Here is a 19155-nt window from a genome sequence, read left to right as displayed (position 1 = left end):
ACACGCACAGAAAAATCTTTACCCCTTTTCATAAAATCCCCACGAAATTAAGCCGTCAAGAGACAGTCCAGGTCTTCTTAATTCATGTACGGTCGACTTTAATTCCGACCCGACTCTTTCATTTGTGTGTGATATTACTTCTATCAGGAGACAAGTTTCGCGTCATAAGAGAAACTTTTAATTGGATATTTTGAAATCTGTAACATGAGGAATTTCCTTTTTATCTACTCACTAAAGGGAAAACCGCCTTCTCTCTCGGCGTAGGTTGTTTTATACCGCATGCTAGATCGGCGAGAAGGAACATTGAGCGATTTTACACGACATTGGCACACTATGAAGTATTTCTAGATGCCTGTCATATAAAGTATTGAACTTAAATTTTTATGACTATATTTACTATATGCAGTTTATATTTTCCAATATTTTTATATAAATTATGTACATCACTTTTTTAAAATATAATTTGGAGCGTGATGTTTTCTTAATATAAAAGATACAAATAAATATTGAAAACAAATTTTCAATTTTATAAAAATATTTATCATGTATTATATTTTATACCGATTTGAGAACAATACTTTTAAATAAATTTTTGAAGATATGAGTGGGGATCTTTGTAGATGTTGATGATTGTGCACGGAAGTGAATATTATTATAAACGAATTTTAATGAGTTTGTATATAATAATATTGATTTATGTTGTTTACTGCACTGTAATAATATACATAAGTAATATAATAATAAGCTTGCAAATGAACTTATAATTAATTATATAAAAGCAAAGTGAGTAAACTGATTGTGCCAAAGAGTTATTTTCATTAGATAACCATGCACACGCACATGTAGTGGTTTAGTTTGAATCGCGCGATTATTTTAGCAATAATGATAATGAAACTATTCTATCCAGTGCTTCACCTAAATTATAATTATCATATTTCTAACAAAATTTCGCTATGGCATACATCATATGTTAATTAATTATTATACTTGGTATACTAATTTGTTACTAATAAAATTGAATTAAAAAAAAACATTATTTTTGGCCAAAAATATAATTTAATAATAATATAAAATATAGAATTTATTATTTTTTATTTAAAAAAAAACGAATATATTTCTTACAAAATAGTTAATTTGAACGTCAGAATTTGCAATATAATATATGTTACTATACTTGGTTTTCACAAACTCATTTACATTGTCACTCTCTTTAATGAAATTCTCTCTCTACAATTCTTTACAATATTGTATTATAGTGCGGTAACAAAAAAGTTTGCAACTTTGGTTGGACATTAGCCAGTTTTATGTTTAACGCGAAAACTCGTCGTTCTTGTCGTCAAATGCTCATTCATTTCTTATTTCCATTGTCGCACATTTTCTAAATTGCAAATTTCTTATGCATTCGCAAATGGAAGCAAATAATATGCGTATAAAAATGTCTAAATGTTTAAATCTAAATAAGAAACAATTACGTAATTGCATAAGCAGAGCATTTTCATTATTTTATTTTAAGTAATTTCTAACGTTGACTAGTTTTATTTTGTTCGTCCAGCTTGAGTAAAAAATAATTTACAATCAAGAAATATAATTATGTTTATTGTAAATATCGCGTAATTGTGAATTTATTTCAGCACTAGTCCGACCAATTTGAAAACAATTGACAAAAATTTTAGAAATATAAAATGATTAGATGATAATATATGTTTCATATTATAGTTACATAAATATATTCAAAGTTTATTCAAGCATGCGATAAAAAGTTTGTGAATAAAATTATTAGGGTATGTAATATTTTCTTAAAAGGACGTTAAATCTCTTCGAGGTAGAGAATATATTATCAAGTGTAGTATATAAGATCCCGCAAACTGTGATTCTATGTTAGCGTACTCGTTTTTCGATCGCCATACGTTAAAAAGCTGCAGGTTGAATTGGGGTACTGTTTTATTGATTGCGAGGACAGCAAGAGAAGACATCGACGATGTACTTGGTTCCGGGCCGGTTAATGGAGAAAAGGGAAATCCGATTCGGCGGTTGGGCAGTAGATATATAGAAATGTGTTCCCTCGAACCAATATCGCTTGTCGGCGATTTCCAGACGAATGGAAATGCTCAGTGTGTGCATGGCGAATGTCCGATATAATTCACGGTGGGTCCACGCATATTATTTCGGTTCGCAGAAAATTTGTCCGATTAACGCAGCGATATTGGTCGATTTCATCATAATTATTATGGCCTTTCTTTATTGTAATCAAATAACTGCAGTAACGAATTATTATCGCGCTCATTTGATTTGAAAAGAATGAATAGTGACGCGTTGATTCTTATTTATTCTTTTTTCTTTGAAATATCTGAAACACTCTTCGTTTATCACTGCAAGATGGTTAACAATCATCGATATAACTTTTGAATAGATAGTGATAGATTTTGCAAAAACTTAAATGCAAGAGAAATTATTTTGATTATTTTAGTTTGAAAAAAATTATCAAAAGATAGTTTGTTCAAAAATCTATCTATTATCTATAGAAAAAATAAATTTTTTGAAAATACTGAAAGAATATCATAAAAAATAAACAATGCAAGATCTTAAAAGATTATTCAAAGCTTTATTTAAATTTATTTAACCATTTGCATTATTCAGTCAGTCGGTTCTTCATTCATGAATAATATCACTTAAAAAAAGAATGATGAAAGAAAAGAAAATGAAAGAGATCTTACATTTTGAAGAGAAAGAATTGCTAAAATTAAGATCAGATAAAACATGAATTCTATCACGAAACGATTACTTCTGTCATCACGTTAAAATAGATTCACTTCTTAGCTTCTCAGCGTTTTTATAAATTTTAATTTTATAGCTTATTAAGATTTACTGTTAGATTGGCGTAACACAGAGGATAATAAAAATGAAAGAAGCTTATATTATCTCTAAATTTTCAAATAATTACTATATAAAAAAATTTTATATGTCGGATGTAAATTTCTAGTATGTAAATCTGATTCTGTTTTATTTCTACAGAATAATCAATAATAGAAGATAAAATGTACTTTTATTCATAATGTCAGAATATAAAGTTAATTTTTGTTTGTTTCAGGCGAGCTTTGTCGTCCACTCAACTGCAAGAAGAAGGAACTTTGCCTTTTGGAGGACACGTTTACGGCCGTTTGCGTTTCGAAGAAAGAGCTTCACAAATCAGGGTAAATATCGAATTCGAGTGTTCTCATAGTTTTGAATGGAAGGATATTTTAAGATAAAATATCCTTATATTAAGTTAAATTAATGTTGTTGAGTATTTTTTTACTAAGAACTTGAATTTAATTAGCTATTAATATTTTTGCACAAAAAAATAAAAATTATATTTACATATGATGATTAAGGATAAAAATTTTAATGTATAATGCAATATTAATATCGCTTGGAAGTAAAGAAGACAATTCGTGATGATATAAAATGAAGAAAATTCCTAATGATATAAAATTCTTGAAAACTCCTAATGAAAATGAATGCAAAGAATTAACATTGTACAATATTATACAAACACAAAGTATGCATTTCAGAGATATTATTTAATCCTGCTGATCTATTTGACTCAAATTTATTTTTTATTAATTTTTTATTAACATTTTTTTTTTCTAGTGTTTGATGACTTAGTCTATTACTGTAAAATCTTTTTTATGAAAAAAAATATTGTTTCCTTTTCTTTTTAGAGCTTTTTAATTGTGTCCCAAATGTGTGACCCAAATGACATAATCGTGTAGTGAATTTGAACAGATCATCAAGGTTAAGGAATTATTGATTTAATTTTTATATATTAGAAATATTTCTTATATAGTGTCGTACTTATTGTGAAAGCAAATATTTTAGTAAGGATGTGTAACACGTTACAATTTAACAAAGATAAATTTAATACTCTGTTGCTATGAAAATTATTGTACACTACATGGCATTTGAATGTATTGCTAATAGTGTATTCAATGTCCCATATATTGTTCAGCATTTCTAAGCTTATCGCATCATTTACCTTACGTTAAACTGAACTCTATCTAAATCTTCGATCTTTACTTGGCACCAGCAACAATAGCCAATCTCTTGGAAGAAAGAGCTTCGTTGCGTAGTGCTCTGAGCTAAATTAACTTGCCGCAAACAATGCGCATACCATCGTTCGAAGTGTTATTCGCGGCTAAATAGCGATCTTCCGAAACACCTTCTCTAACTTTCTCCATTCATTGCCAATTTCATAGCACGTCAATTTTCGCGGGACTGAATAGTCGAAATTCTCGACATTTGTACTCCGCTGAGTCTACGTTGCCACTAAGCAACATCGATATTAATGACGATATCGTATCGTCGCAAAACGGCATTAAAGCACCGATCGACTGAAGCCGTTCCGGTGATCATTGATTCCCTGTGCGGTGCTTATTGCCAATTAACTGTAATTGGACATTTACATGGACGATGTATGCGCGCGTACATATCCCGCGTACGGATACCTTGATCGACGATATTCATCTTGAAGCACCCGTACGATATTAAATGACCTTAATGCGTCATTAACGGCTAAGCAGCCCGATGGGTTTGCCTTGATAAATCGATGCCCCTATTCGAGATTAATTTTGCACACGCTATGGATGATCATAGGGATCAAATTTCACTTTCGTGTATCGATCTTGTTTTCATGTTCGATCAAATTCTCAATATATTCCGAAGATTTTTAATCTTGAGCAATTTGTATGTAATTCGAAACAGCGATTTGTACTCTTTTTTTAGAATGAATTGTCACGCTAAAGAGAGAAATCTCATTCTTACGTTTAATATCATTATCTGGTTAACTTATTAAATTTAACCTGAAGCTTCATCCATGATATCGTCATAGATGAAGTACATTGGATAAAACAATCAGGTTAAGTTAATCATAAGTTAATCAAAAAATGAAAAACCTTTTTCAAGATTCAATTTTCACTCTTTAGAGTGAGATTCCATTCCAAAGAATTTAGAGAATATAGATGCAATGAAATAAGTGAATAAGTAATTTTTTAATGATATTTTAATACATCGGCAAAGAACATTGTTAAGAAATTCTTTAAATCTGAATTAGTGAATAATCACTGATATCAGTGTCAAATATGTCACTGGTAATCAGTGAATAAAATGTGAGATTCCTAAGCTAATTTTTATTACGTGATCTAATTAACCTTGTTTTAGTGCATAAATTCAATGAATATAGTATTGGAAGATTGAAATTAACATGCAAATATCACTATTTTAATTATATAATTCAAACTTTGTTTCTTTTTTAATTGAACTTTATATTGATTATGCAAGTATGCCACAGGGTAATCAGTGAATGTATCTATTGATTTAGAGAAAAAGCGTTATAATTAATGAGGATTCTTAAATTGCACTGGTGCACTAATTAATTTAATGGAAATAATTTTATCGCAAATTTTGCCTCATGGAAAGTGAACATCCACACGCAAACGTGAAAATTAAATAATAAAATTAGATAGCTTTTCAATTTTGTATGTACGAAATATATTTTTAAAAATAGATTTTTTAAATTTATTAATTGTACTAAATGATGTGAATGAACATTAAATTAACAACGTCGTAAATAATAAATATCTGAAATAAATACTTATATTTAGATATTAAATATTGTTATATCGATTAACATTATCTCATCTCGAAAATTATTTTAAATTCGACATCGCTGAATTTTTCTTTCCAATGAAAGCATCATTTTTACCACGACTTTTTTTGAGGTGCAAATGTATAGTGATCTCCACGTTAAATAATCACGAAAAATTGCTTTTGATAAAGCAGACTCACCATCGTAAATGCAATTATATCGTTTCGCAGCCGCGGGCAGATAAAGTAATAATACGACGATGAAACAAGAAACTGTATCTACCAAGTTGACGCAATCTCTTCAGCAACGAATCAAGAACAGAAAAGCACTAAATTCCCGGATGTATTTCATTTGATTGTGTTAAAACGAGATGCTATATCAACCTAACGAACGTCGGTGAAACTCAGAATTTAGAATGGCGCACGTTTAAATACCAGGAGTTTAGCTTAGTGTAACGTAGTTCGAATAATGGCCGTTTAATTTTTGCCCCGCGTAAAGCTAATTCACGCTTCGCGTCTGTAATTCCTAGGGCGTGGTATCTCCAGTGCCTCGGCAGGGTTGTAGGACACGAAACTTCATAACGAGCATTAATTCATCGAATAAAGTAGGTTCTATGCAAATCGCGCGCGTCTGAATTGCTCTTGCAAAAGTTTCCAAAGCCCGAAAGAGAACAATTAAAATTTGAAGTTGGCCCGTCGAGCTTGTTTTACTTCTTACGCAAAAAAACTTGTTGTATTGTTTATTAATTATTAGTAAAACTTTATATGGGATGAGAGATATTGAAAATAAGAACATTGCACAGGTCTGTAACATTTTTTTCTACGGTTTGGAAGTTAGTGTTTATAGTTTTTTTGCGTCGAATCCAAATCTGTAAGGAGAAATACTTTATCGGATCAAGTTTATAAGAAAAATGTAGTTGAAACACTTCAAAAATGCGTTTTTAAATTAAAAAATTTATTTTGATTTTTTTATAGATTTAAATTTATTTATAGATTGCTGATGAACCCGATAAGCGAAAAATTTCGAAAAAGACTCAAATTAATGCTTGAACATTATTTCCCGTACAGTACAAATCATTCCAGAAATATTGCAACAACATTATAGTGTTCTAGCAACATTGCAAATTTCTGCAAGCTTCTGTATTATATTTTAATATAAAAATATTGAATCTTTTACTGATCGGCATTATCGAATCTCTGATAAGCTTTATTTTTAAAAGTGGATGTAATCGCAATGAGTTTAAGGGGTTTTGGTTGTATATCGGTTAAGAACATCAGTTAAACAATTAATTAATATCATTAAAAAATTTTAACGAGATTAACCTGTGAAACCAATTGTAAAAAACAAAACAAATAATTTGGCTCATAATTTATATATAATGGTTTTATATATAAAGCAAAATAACCTTTTTTTACAGTTTTAAGTCAATAACTTTTAAATGAATATAAGTGGAAAGAAACTTTTGCACGAACATTTATTATTGTTTAATCAGTGTGTGTTTAAAATTTTATTTAATTATTAATGTTACTTTTTCATCAAATATGTAAATAAGTAATACAGAATGCGATTTTATATAAGAATCAAAACTAATAAAAAAAATTAAATAATTTTTAAACCAATAAGAGAAATGCTCAAATTTATACTTATATTTAGATGTAACTATGAAATTTTTATATTTTTAATAATGTTTTGAAATGTGACCTATATATTTTTAAGGGTGGATGTAGTGTCAAGTAAAATGATCGTCCTATACAGATAGTAAAAATTTCAATAGTGGTGATATGTGACAATAAAAGATCACATTTAAAAAACTGATTATATTTAAAAAAAAGATTTTTTTACACGAATTATAATCTTCTATTCTCACACATAAAATTCACTATTAAAATTTTCACTTTCATGTTTTATTTGTAATGGTTTTGTATTGGGATTGTATGGGCAATCGTTCTACTTGACTACACTTCTAAAAACAAAGCATACAAGAGATGATGGCAAAGATTTGATATTTTTATATTAGAGTAAAATGTTCAAGCATTAATTTGAACCTTTTTCAAAATCTGTAGAAGATTGGTTTTATTAATTACAAAATTTTAAAAATGCTTTAAAAACGCATTTTTAGAAAATTTTAACTCTATTTTTCTCATAAATTTGACCTAATAAAATATTCTTATTTGAATTCAAATTCACAAAGAAACCTCTTGTTGTTTTTCAAACCGCAAAATCATTCTCATTGCATTGTAAGTGTGTAAAAAGTAATTTCAATGTATGTGTGTGATTAGTGCAAAAATAATACACTATACTGCATATAAATACAAATTATGCATTTAAACTTGTATAGTATAGTGTAATTTTTACATTAAAAATTAAATTTAACTATAAATAACATATATATGTTAAAGCCATCTGTAACACACTTGGATTTGCAGTGCTGTGTTATTAGTTATTTACGATACAGTTACAAAAAAAGGAATTTTTTACATTTTTCTTATATTTAACAATTATATTTTTATAAGGTTAAAACAATATCTTAAAAACTTTCAATATCTTATATTTTAAATAGAATAGAGTAGAGAATAGAGTCATTATTTTTTTTCTTAATACAAAATAATGAAATGTTGCAAAACAAATGAGTTCCAATAACCAATAAAGCGGAGTTGCTCATTTGAAGCTAATTAATTTCTTTACATTTCTAACATTAAACCAATAATTAGTGCAGTACTAATTACAATAACATAAATTAATAATATAAATTATATTACAATGCATTTTCAGAGATATAGTAATTCCAAAGTCTCGTGCAGTTCAACAGCGACGAATGAGGACTGAAACTTCAGTTGATTCGGATGACGACGACGCCTTCTTTGATTCCGAGGACGATGACGACGATCAGGACGAGTCAAAGTAAGTGACAACGGACTTCATTATCCGTTTAATTCACAAATTCGTATTGCACAGATTCGTTGCTTTTAAACACTCGAATAAAATGCAAAAATTTCTTGAGACACGAACACACATTTTTCGCCTTGAAATCACTCCAAATTTTACGCAAAGAATTGTCTTTTAAAAAAATTTTTTTAATTTTGGAATTGCAATATTTAAAAAAATTTATTTTTTTCAAATTTATTTATTTATTTTTTATAATCTTACCGTTTTATCATAGCAAAATGGCTTAATTTCAAAGATATATCAAAGATATATCAAAGATATATCAAAGTTGAAAGGAAAATTTTGTTTTTTCCGAAAACTTATTTTGATCAAACTTTAAACATAAAATTTCATGAAAATAATTCGAGTGGTTTTCAAAATTTTGCATTTCGAATACACAATTATCAAGTTTTCGTTTTTGTGAGGAATCACTCCTTGAAATCTTTTAGAATACGTAATATTCACCCTTATGTATATAGATTTTTCTATAAACCTGCTGAATAACACAATTTTTTTAAACTTTTGCTTTAAGAATGCTCAAAACTTTAACAACGTTCTTATAGGTGTTCTGAATAGATGCCATAGAAACGCAAAATTATTAATATTAGCGTGAAGTCGAGCGGTAAGAATAAGACATGATTCTTATGCGGATTGTAAACGGTTTCTTGAATAGTTTCCGAAACTTCATTTGGAAAAGCCGCATTGCGCGCGCAGTCTCTGTTTAATACGACGGGTAAAGTTTCAGGAAAAATTAGTTCCGGAGGTAACATTGCGCGCTCGGGAAACGCGCCGCAGCATGTTTATATTTCGCAAGCCACGTCAAACGGGCATTATCAGTTCGTGCACAAGCCCCACGAACTTTTAAACGTGGCTTCTCTGTGAAAAGAAAATTCCCCAAGCGGAATTGAGAATTTCATTTTGCAATGTAATCCTTTTGCGATATATATTGTATAGACAGTGAAACGGGATAGAATTTTTCCCGAATCGTGCGTCGCAATAGAATTGTAATAGGGGATAGGATTATCGTATCGAACAATTCTCGCTCGAAATTCGATCTTCCATTTGGATTTGTGCGGATTCCACGCGTATCGAAAGAAATGGCAAGAGGAACGTAACTTTCCTTCCGTTTCGACAGTTTATTTTGCAAAGTTTTACGAAAATGTTATCTCCGTTGTGCGCTCGTCTTGATTAGAGATCAAGAGCTTAAAAATCGCGCGCGTGGATAGGAATTCGCGTTAATCTCATCCAAAGAGAAGCTCATCGACTTTGGATTTAGTGAGGTCTGCGTTCAGATAGTCAGGCAAATAATTAATTACGACGGTAGCATCGTTTCTATAGAAACTAGGAGAACTCTTTTTATCCCTTTGTCAAACGATGCGTCAAATGGACCTCGCAGGTTCGCTTTGGAGGAGCGCGAGATCGAACACTTTTCCCTCGAGAATAAAGTCGTTCAAGCGCGAAATTGAAAACACTGTCGCCGTCATCACATTTTCAAAGACGCGTGCTTTTATACTTTCAAATGGCGATTATTAAAATTACGCTTAATTCACTACTAATCCAGAAATTTGCAAGCGCAAATCTCTTTAAAATATGTACCTAAGATATGTCGAATTGCATCTCTATTGTTACGAAAGAATTAGCTGGTTTATTAGTCTGAGATACATATTGTATATAAAGCTAATTGTGTTGGATGTTAAGAATATGATTGTAATGATTAACATTAATGATTTTTTGCGATCGAACCATTGTTGCTTCAGGACAATTTACAACTGATATTCTTTCTATTGTTTGTATCGTAATGGATTAATCATCAGTAGAGTTGTATGAATGTGTTGATATATAAAATACTACACTCTTGTGAAAACAAAGTATTTTATATCCTGCTGGCGGCTTTGAAAATTTATGACTTTTACATATTCATTTTTCTGGCCGATTGCACAGGCGGCATCAACTGACGAAGAAATCGTTTGAATCTTTGCTTGAATTTTTGCAACTTTATATTAAACTACTCGAATCTATTTTGCAAAAATTATATAACGAAATTTTGCGAAAATTATAATAACGAAATTAATTCTGAATACACGATTCTGACTTACATCGATGCGTATTCAATATACTGAAATATGTTTTTGACATAATAGCGTTTAACACAGCTTTTTATAATGGAACGGATCAATTAATAGCAAAAATTTTTTAAATATTTGAGAATTTTATAATAGTATTATATTAATTAAATATTACAGATAATATTATAATAATATTAAACATGTTATTACAAGAATAACATTTGCCGCCTTGAATTTTATCAGACAAATATAACTTTGTGTAATCCCATGAAAAATTTTATTTTGGCAATAACCGAAGACGTCATATTTGATTTTCGCTTTTGGCACGTCAGATGTCAAACTGAAGTTAACGACACGTGTAAGAACTCTGCAGACGTCTAATACTTCTCCCTAAGGAATAAAAACTCTAAAAGGGAAGAAGAGGAAGAGACAGAGAAAGAAGCAGTTTTATATATATATATATATATATATATAAGTCGCAACGAGTCGAAACTGATGGAAAGTTTCTTCCTGTTTAAATTTGCACGAGCAGGAACCATTTACTTTTTTTTGGCTCGATCATGCTCCCCTGGAAATTCATCACGCATAATAAAAGATTATGTCCGATATAAAGAATGTTACACAATTTCGCGAAATTATTGTTCTCAGCAATTTTACTCACTCAATATTTCTTGTTTAGCCTAATGCAGTGTCTTTCTTTAACATTACATTTACATTCTATTTTACGGAAGCCTCCTTTCTGTATTATTTCCGTGTTACTGTAATGTAGGATAAGCGTAACCTAGTATAATACAATTGGATAAAATAAGATAGAACAGACGTATTAAATTTTGGGATCAAAGAGTCCCATGCGAGAACATAAAATGCATAAAATATTACGCGGTGCATTTTCTATCCATGAAATATACAGCATGTTTTGCAGTGGTACAGTTGCAAATTTAAAAACATATTAGAGACGATTAAAAAATGTTATAGGAAAAGGATTTTTGCTTTCAAGTTTTATACTCTCAATAAAGGTTAGTTCGTTTTTTTTTTTTCGATAAAGAAACTTTTCATCGCAATACTTTCTTAATATGCGGTGGATATATTTTACGCGAAATGACTCGCGCGCAGGAGTCTCATCGAAACTTTCATTCTGGGAAAATAGATACCGATTTCAATTATCCGAAAATGTTATCGTACTTCACGACGTATTGAAATTTTGACTCGGATATAACTTTGCAAAAAAATATCGACATTTTCTTTTTTCATATTATAAAATTTTGCAATTTCTATTATCTGAAGTTACTTCGTCGGCGTCGAAAAGACATTTATCGCTTAGCATTTCAGGTCGCGGCGAGCAGTTTGTGAAATAGCATTAACATTAATGTTTCCCGAAATTATGTCTTCGCATAATATTTGCATACTATCGCGGAAACGCAGTCTTAATAATCTTATTCGCTCGCGAGCTTGCATCTTAAAATGTTTCCGGTAATTCTTGTATGTCTTCGGTCTATTTAGTCTGTTCGCACGAGGTCACCGCGTGTTTATCGCGTTCGAAGAAGCTGCGAAATCAAAATTTATTTCTCGCGAATTGTAGGAGGACGTCTCTGGTAAGTTCTCGCGTTATAACTTTACGAACAACTTTGCGAGTATCTTGTGAGAAATTGCATGGCAACACTATTGACAAGAAGCAGTCGTTAACCTGTAATTCTATAACGAACTCTTCCGTGTCATTGTACTGTTTTCCAATTATATTACTATAGTTGCGATTTGACTTTAACTCTATATTATCATGCAAGTTCATTTGAAACTTGCTTTTTAAAAAATGAAATGATTAAATAAAAGCATATTTCAAGCGGGAAATTTTTTTTGAAAAACAGATAAAAACATATGCAATTTTTTTTTACTATCCAAGTACGGAAAATTAATACTTTTTATTTTGTTACTATTTACATCTATTTGCGTTGATGTAATAACGAGATCGTTCATCAAATATGATAATCTTTAAAAAAATATTTTAGAGAAATGCGATAATAACCTTGCATTTTTCATAAAAAAAACGATTGGTTCATTAGCATATTTTCCATGGAATTAATTTTTATCTTATTTTCAATAGTGTATTTTTTAATGAAAATTACGAAATAAATTATTTGTTGGGAAAATTAATTTTTAATGAACATTAATGATTTGTTATTATATTTTCATTAGAAAGAATAATAATGTCTGAGTGGAATTATTTTTTAATTATATTGTTGTTTAAATTCTCGAAGTAAATTTTTCATTATGATTAAGAGAAGTTTTTTTTATAGTAATTTAAAAAAATACCATTTTTTTACATTGTTGAGAATCAATCAGAAAAAAATCCCTTTTTTTTGATTAGTGAAAATAGCAAAAAATTGCTATTTTCGTTATATAAATTAGATGTTACCTAATTTTTAATGTCCTCCCTCATATTAATATGATCCAGAGTTTCTATTACGCCAATTGCTCTTCGTTTACTACAATTACATCCCACTTCATACGTACGTGCGAAAGGTCGGACTGATTTATTTATTCCAAGAAAAGAAACTGTCTCGGCCACTTTAAGAGAGTGGAAAAATTAGTATTTGTTTGCAGCAATTTATTACTCTTGACTTTTTTCGCAAACACAAAGAAATGCCTAGTTAAAATGGAAATTGTACTTATTATATTAATAATGTAAAATTTATATCCTTAGATGTAATATTTAAATGAAGATAACACTTCATTATTATCAGTTTCGGATAACCGTGATAATAGTAATTGCAATTATTCTGATTGGAATTCTGAGAGTAGCTTAAAAGAGGAGAGCGATTAAAAATTAATGTATGTGTTAAAGAGTCATTAGTTCTTACAATAGAACTGCGAATCAAGATAAGCTTTTAAAAAATTTATAATTCTTTTCACTCCAAAGACTTATATGATTCGTTTTAATACTCATTACAAAATGTATAAGCTTTTTATTTAAATTAAGTATAAGCTCACGAGCAACTCTTGCATTTTATAGTATTATTGAAATGAGACACCTCGTATTAGTATTAGTTGGAAGTAATATCGAGCTAATTTTTATATTTATATTTGGGATATTATATCATTTGAGGAGAGGATTATTTATTATTAAACAAATTGTTTTAGGAACAAATGCATTCCTAACTAAAGACTAATTTAAATTAATATATTTATTAAGTTCTTTTTCTTAAGAATTTTGCTTAACAATTATCAAGAGACATGCATACGTTTTATATTATTTAAAATACATAATCTATTTAAAATACATATTCTATTTTTCATTTATTTTTGTTTGCTTTTTATTTTTCTTATTCTTAATACATTATCTCTAATATTATTCTAATATTATTCTAATTTATACTGTAAAATAAGGTGATTTAATCTGGTGGAGATCACCATGATACAAACAAACGATTTTTCAATTTTTAATTTTATAACGTATATTTACTGCTGTCACAAAAAATTGTGAGCTAATAATAAATCACGGTTTCTGTGACAGTAAATATAAGTTCGCTATATAAAATTTTGAAAAATTTTTGTTTTGTCAAATTGACTCTTTTTATGAGATATTTTGATAATATTATTATTTATTTATCCATAATATATTCATTATAATTTTTTGAATATATTTTTTCTTAATATCTCTGACAGCACAAAAGTCTGAAAGATATAAAAATACCCAAACGATGTCTAAAAGATTTAGGAATATCTTTATATCTTTTGGATTTTGTGCTGTCTGAGATATAACATATTAATTTATATTTAACTTTATTTAACTTTAGTTAAATATACAATTATTTTTTTATGGAAAGAGAAACAAATGTGGGAAATTTTACAAACATAACGTGAATGTTTCCAATTAATTTTTCTATCCTTGGGAAAAGAACAGAAAAAGTCTACTGAAAAATGGAAAAAATTCGATTTTTTTCAAGCCTTCAAAACTATAAGCCTTTATATATAATTTCCATTTCATAATTTTCATTTTCAATTACGAAAAGAACGATTTTGTTAAAATATCTAAAAACTAGATATAGATTTGATAAGTTAAATGTTTAAATATTTTAGCAAAATTGTTTTTTCTATGATCTGAAAATTATTAAATAGAAATTATAAAGATTTCTCTCGAAGTTCTTTTTCTTAAAAAAATTTATTGAAAAATTTAAAGAACTTATAATTAAAAATAAAATCGAAAAATGATTCTTTTCTCCATTTAAAAACCATTCCATTCCACTGAAGATATGATAATGAACCAATAATTTTCACTAAAAGATTTCTTTTCCCTATAAAATTTTTTAAGATACATGGAAAGAATTTTTTTTTTTAGAGTTTATTCTGAAAATATCGTAGAACAACATTGTATTTCTAAAAATTTTAATATTAATCTTTCTCATTCATAATAAAGCTCATTTAATAAAGCTACAATAAAATATTAAATAAGTTTGATTAATTTTATTGAAGTGCACGGTAAATATTTTTTAAATATCATATTATACCGCAATTACTATATTTTCGAGGTAGGTAAATTTTAAAACAAAATTTTCTCCATGTATCTTAGCAAAATCATTTTTTCATATTGATGTGAAACTTTTAAATCATTAAATCTCAAAATGAAATTCCTTTTAAAAAATAATCAAGTTTCATTCAGAGAGAACAATGAAATTTTGTGGCGAACAATAGATTTAATTATATCTCTCAATGTTCACGAAAAGCTTTCTGTTTTCAATTAGTTCTAACACAGAGACTATTGGTATCTCGGTGTTTCAGGTAAGAAAAAGTCGACAACGAATTGGTTAAAGAAGCTGTCATTAAGATTGAGGGCTTTCAGTACAACTCATATAACGTTGTCGGCTTCAATCTAGCTGGAAATCGGATTGCACCATAGTAGTCTTCTTTCCTTCGGTAAGAAGCGTGCGACTCGATGGCTGCAATTTGCAGCGCGCATTCAAAGATACGGAGGCCATTTGCTCTGTTTGCAACGAGAACCTCAGCTGTTGTCGCTCGTTTGCCTTTATCGTAATTAGTAAGACGAGAAAGCGGGTGTTCTTCGAATGAGTGACTTTTGTTTAATGAATAATTATTCATTAATTCCCCGATCATCGGTTTTTGCATCGATCAAATTAATTCAATCGTAAATTTCTAAATCGAATATCATTTCGCTATTTTGACGACGGGCCACGACAGTTCTTCCGTTTCTTCCGAAAGCTTCTCCAGAGGATGAACAAGCCATCGACACTTACGTCGATTCTTGAGTCTGCATAAGCCGTTATCGATAGCCGTTACAGGCTATGGGATCGGGTTTGGTTTGCAACCACGGTAACCAAGGACGGAATTTTACATGAAGTAGAAATGCGCGTCCCATTTGCCTCGGGCGTCCCACCGTGTGTTCCGTTCTATTATCGTGCAACCGCTGCTTTCTCATGTTTAATTCAAAATTTGGACGTTGGTCGCGCAGTTGATATGCTTTGACGATTCCCGTCTGACTAAGTCCATGTTCTTTTCCTTTTTCTCTCTTTCGTACTACATTCGTTCCATTCTTCGCGGGATCTTTCTGTTCTTTCTTATTATTTCTATTGTCGTGTGTCTGTCCAAAAGGCAAAGATTTCTGAGCAATTTCGATTTGTAACTTCACAATCCAAGTCATCTTTCGATGGAAACTTTTCTATTCTACCATGGAATTTTTTCGTATTTATTAAGATAAGCAAAGTGTATCCAAATTTTTCGATGTACATATAACTTGTGGTAAACCAAAACTTGTGATCTTTCTTTATTAAAACGAAGTTCATATCAGCTTAAGGGATTATAGAATCTTTGCTTACGAAAAAAAAAATATTTCCAGTAAAATATTTACTGTTAATTGAGGACTAAAAGAATATATAAAAATTTTTATATATTAAATCGATAGAGATTTTATGAAGGAATAATGCATAAAAAGTTGCAAAAAAGAAATTTTATTAAAAATGTAACTTTTAAATACTCTAAAAAAATATAGGTATGGATTAAACATTTTGCAGCGTTTATAATAACTTTTATCGTTGTTGATATAACCTAGTAAATGGACTTAACACCATTCAATATGGCTTTTAAATCCACATCATGTTGATGTTAGTATCAATAACAATATGAGTGAGAATTATATAAACACCACATGATGTTAAATTTGCACCCATATTTTTTTAGAGTATTGTACAAATAATTTAAAAAACGTTGATTTTTTGTTTTCCCATGATATCTTATAAACGAAAATAAAAATAAACTTTTTTTAAACGCATTTTAAAGATATGTACATATATATGAAGGCTCCAAAAACTTTTTTCTGAATTAATAAATTAATTGAATTAATATTATATTATATTTTTTTCTGAAAAATTTGATTCTTTATTGATATTTCCAAGAAAAGTTTTTTAATTTATGTTAAAAGTTCATCGTGGAAATATTATTTATACCAAATAATCAAGGAATTTATTATTTATGAAAAAAATATTGTTGAAATTAAAAAAAAAATCTTGGTTTAATTTTTGCCAAATTGTGAAAAAAAAGACATTTCAAAAAATTATTTATAATTTTTAATAAAATTACTTTTTTGTAACTTTTTATGCATCATTTTTTCATAAAATTTCTAAAAATTGCGTTTATACAAAGGTTTTCTATGTATTTGTATCTTTAGTTGAATCATCAGTGAATATTTTACTGAAAATGTCTTTCTGTGCGAAAGAATCCTACAACTTCTATAACATTTTAATATAAATTTAATGCACTTAATTTTACAATCATATTCCATTGCTATTATGTATAAATCCCATAAATTAATAAAAATAAATTAATAAAATTTTCTAGAATAGCATTTTAATAAACTTATTTTTTGCCGATATTCTTCTTTTTTTACGTCTGAATTAAAAATGAAATTGAATAATCGTTTAAATATCGTGAAATGTGAGTAGAGGAATTTAGATGATAGAATTTATATGAAATATACGATTTTGATGAATAGAACAGCTAAACAAATGTTTACAAGGATTGTTGAACCCGTCATTGGACCGCGATGAGATTCACGTTTGAGAGAAACGATTGAATTTCACATTGCTTTCTGGATGGGAATCGATTAATTCTGACAAGAATTTCATTGTCACCGCTTTCTTTCTCTCCGTCGATTCGATCCACGGGAATATCCAATAATTGAAAAATAGATTCTGCTGTACGCGCGCTCTCGGATTCGCGTATGGTATCGAGAAGTGATTACGCGACTGAGAAGCGCGAGGGAGTGGAGAATGAAGGTACGTTAAGTGAATCGAAATCCGTGAAAAAGAAGAGAGCGAGAAACAGACGTGAGACGAGAAACAGCGAGAAAGAGGATGGTAAAAGTTTTAATTCCTAAAGTGCTTTAGCGTATCGTTAATTATAAGCAAACAGTGCTAGTACGATCTTGCAATTAAAACGGGAAATGCACAATGGATCCTATAAGCATCGTCACCGTCGTCGTCGCAATGTCGCGTCGGCTCGTTCATTACGAGCTTCAATCTCCGGTGTGCGATGTTCACAGGGTCGTTAATAGCAGCGATTCCTCCTGTCGATCGTCAAGAAAAATCGTTGTGCGCTGACAAAGACAGCCCAAGCGTCCGTCGGGATTCTTTTTGCGAGTCAGCTTTTCCCACGTTGCGCCGCGAGCCGATGCTTTGTCTTCGTCAAAGAGCCGGTCCTGCGAAGGGAGTTTTAAAGTCGATGTACAGACTCGTGTCAGGTGGAAGTTTAACTCTCAGTTTGAGACTCTGCCAATTTACGTCGATATTTCCCTAGCGGAAAAGTTGATATGATATTTTCTCGCTGACTTTTATCATTATTATTATTATTATTATTATTATTATTATTATTATTATTATTATTATTAAATAGATACGATATATTATCTATATATTATCTATATATTATCTAAATAAATATGTAAATGTATGTACAGAAATATCTTTGTTTCCATCGTTGTCTTAATTTGCTATGATATTTTATATAATAATATATACATATAGAGAATTTTTTTATTTAACTATATTAATATACAACTAGATGTTTTATTGCTTTGTTAAAAATACACTCTTTTCGATTATCATTTTAATAAATTAAATTTTAATAGCTGCATCCGAAATACGATTATAAGTGCCAATTATAATTTTTATCATAAGTAATGCGTACAGACATATGCCTAAGCGAACGAATATCGGAAATTTTATTTTAGATATTTTCAATGACTTTTTTCCCTCAATGTCATGATATTGTTTTATAAGTAAATTTTAACTTGAAACGTGTGCATAAAATTTTAGTTGCAGCTTGTTATCCATGTTCAATTTTTTCATATTTAAATAATTATTTTTAAATAAAACTTGTATCGTTTTTATTGAAAATATTTAAATATTAAAATTTTAAATGTTATTTTTTCTTAATTTCTTAAATTTGATATTTAAAGATATTCACATGTGATTTCTAGAAATATATTTTGTACATCAAGTATGTTTTATATATATATAAACATATATATATATATAT

The 19155-nt window shown here is 29.2% G+C and overlaps 1 protein-coding gene across 1 annotated transcript in view; it reads left to right on the top strand.

Moving 5' to 3' along the window:
* Positions 1-19155, top strand: part of LOC105627885 (testican-3) — a 149779-nt gene that overhangs the window by 90742 nt on the left and 39882 nt on the right. Inside the window, exons 3-4 of the mRNA XM_012209158.1 lie at positions 3089-3191; positions 8396-8524. Of these exons, the coding sequence (XP_012064548.1) occupies positions 3089-3191; positions 8396-8524 (232 nt within the window). The remainder of the gene's footprint in view (positions 1-3088; positions 3192-8395; positions 8525-19155) is intronic.

Source organism: Atta cephalotes (assembly GCF_000143395.1).
Source record: "Atta cephalotes unplaced genomic scaffold scaffold00010, whole genome shotgun sequence".
Lineage (NCBI taxonomy): Eukaryota > Metazoa > Arthropoda > Insecta > Hymenoptera > Formicidae > Atta > Atta cephalotes.
This window is presented reverse-complemented; position numbering and strand designations above follow the sequence as displayed.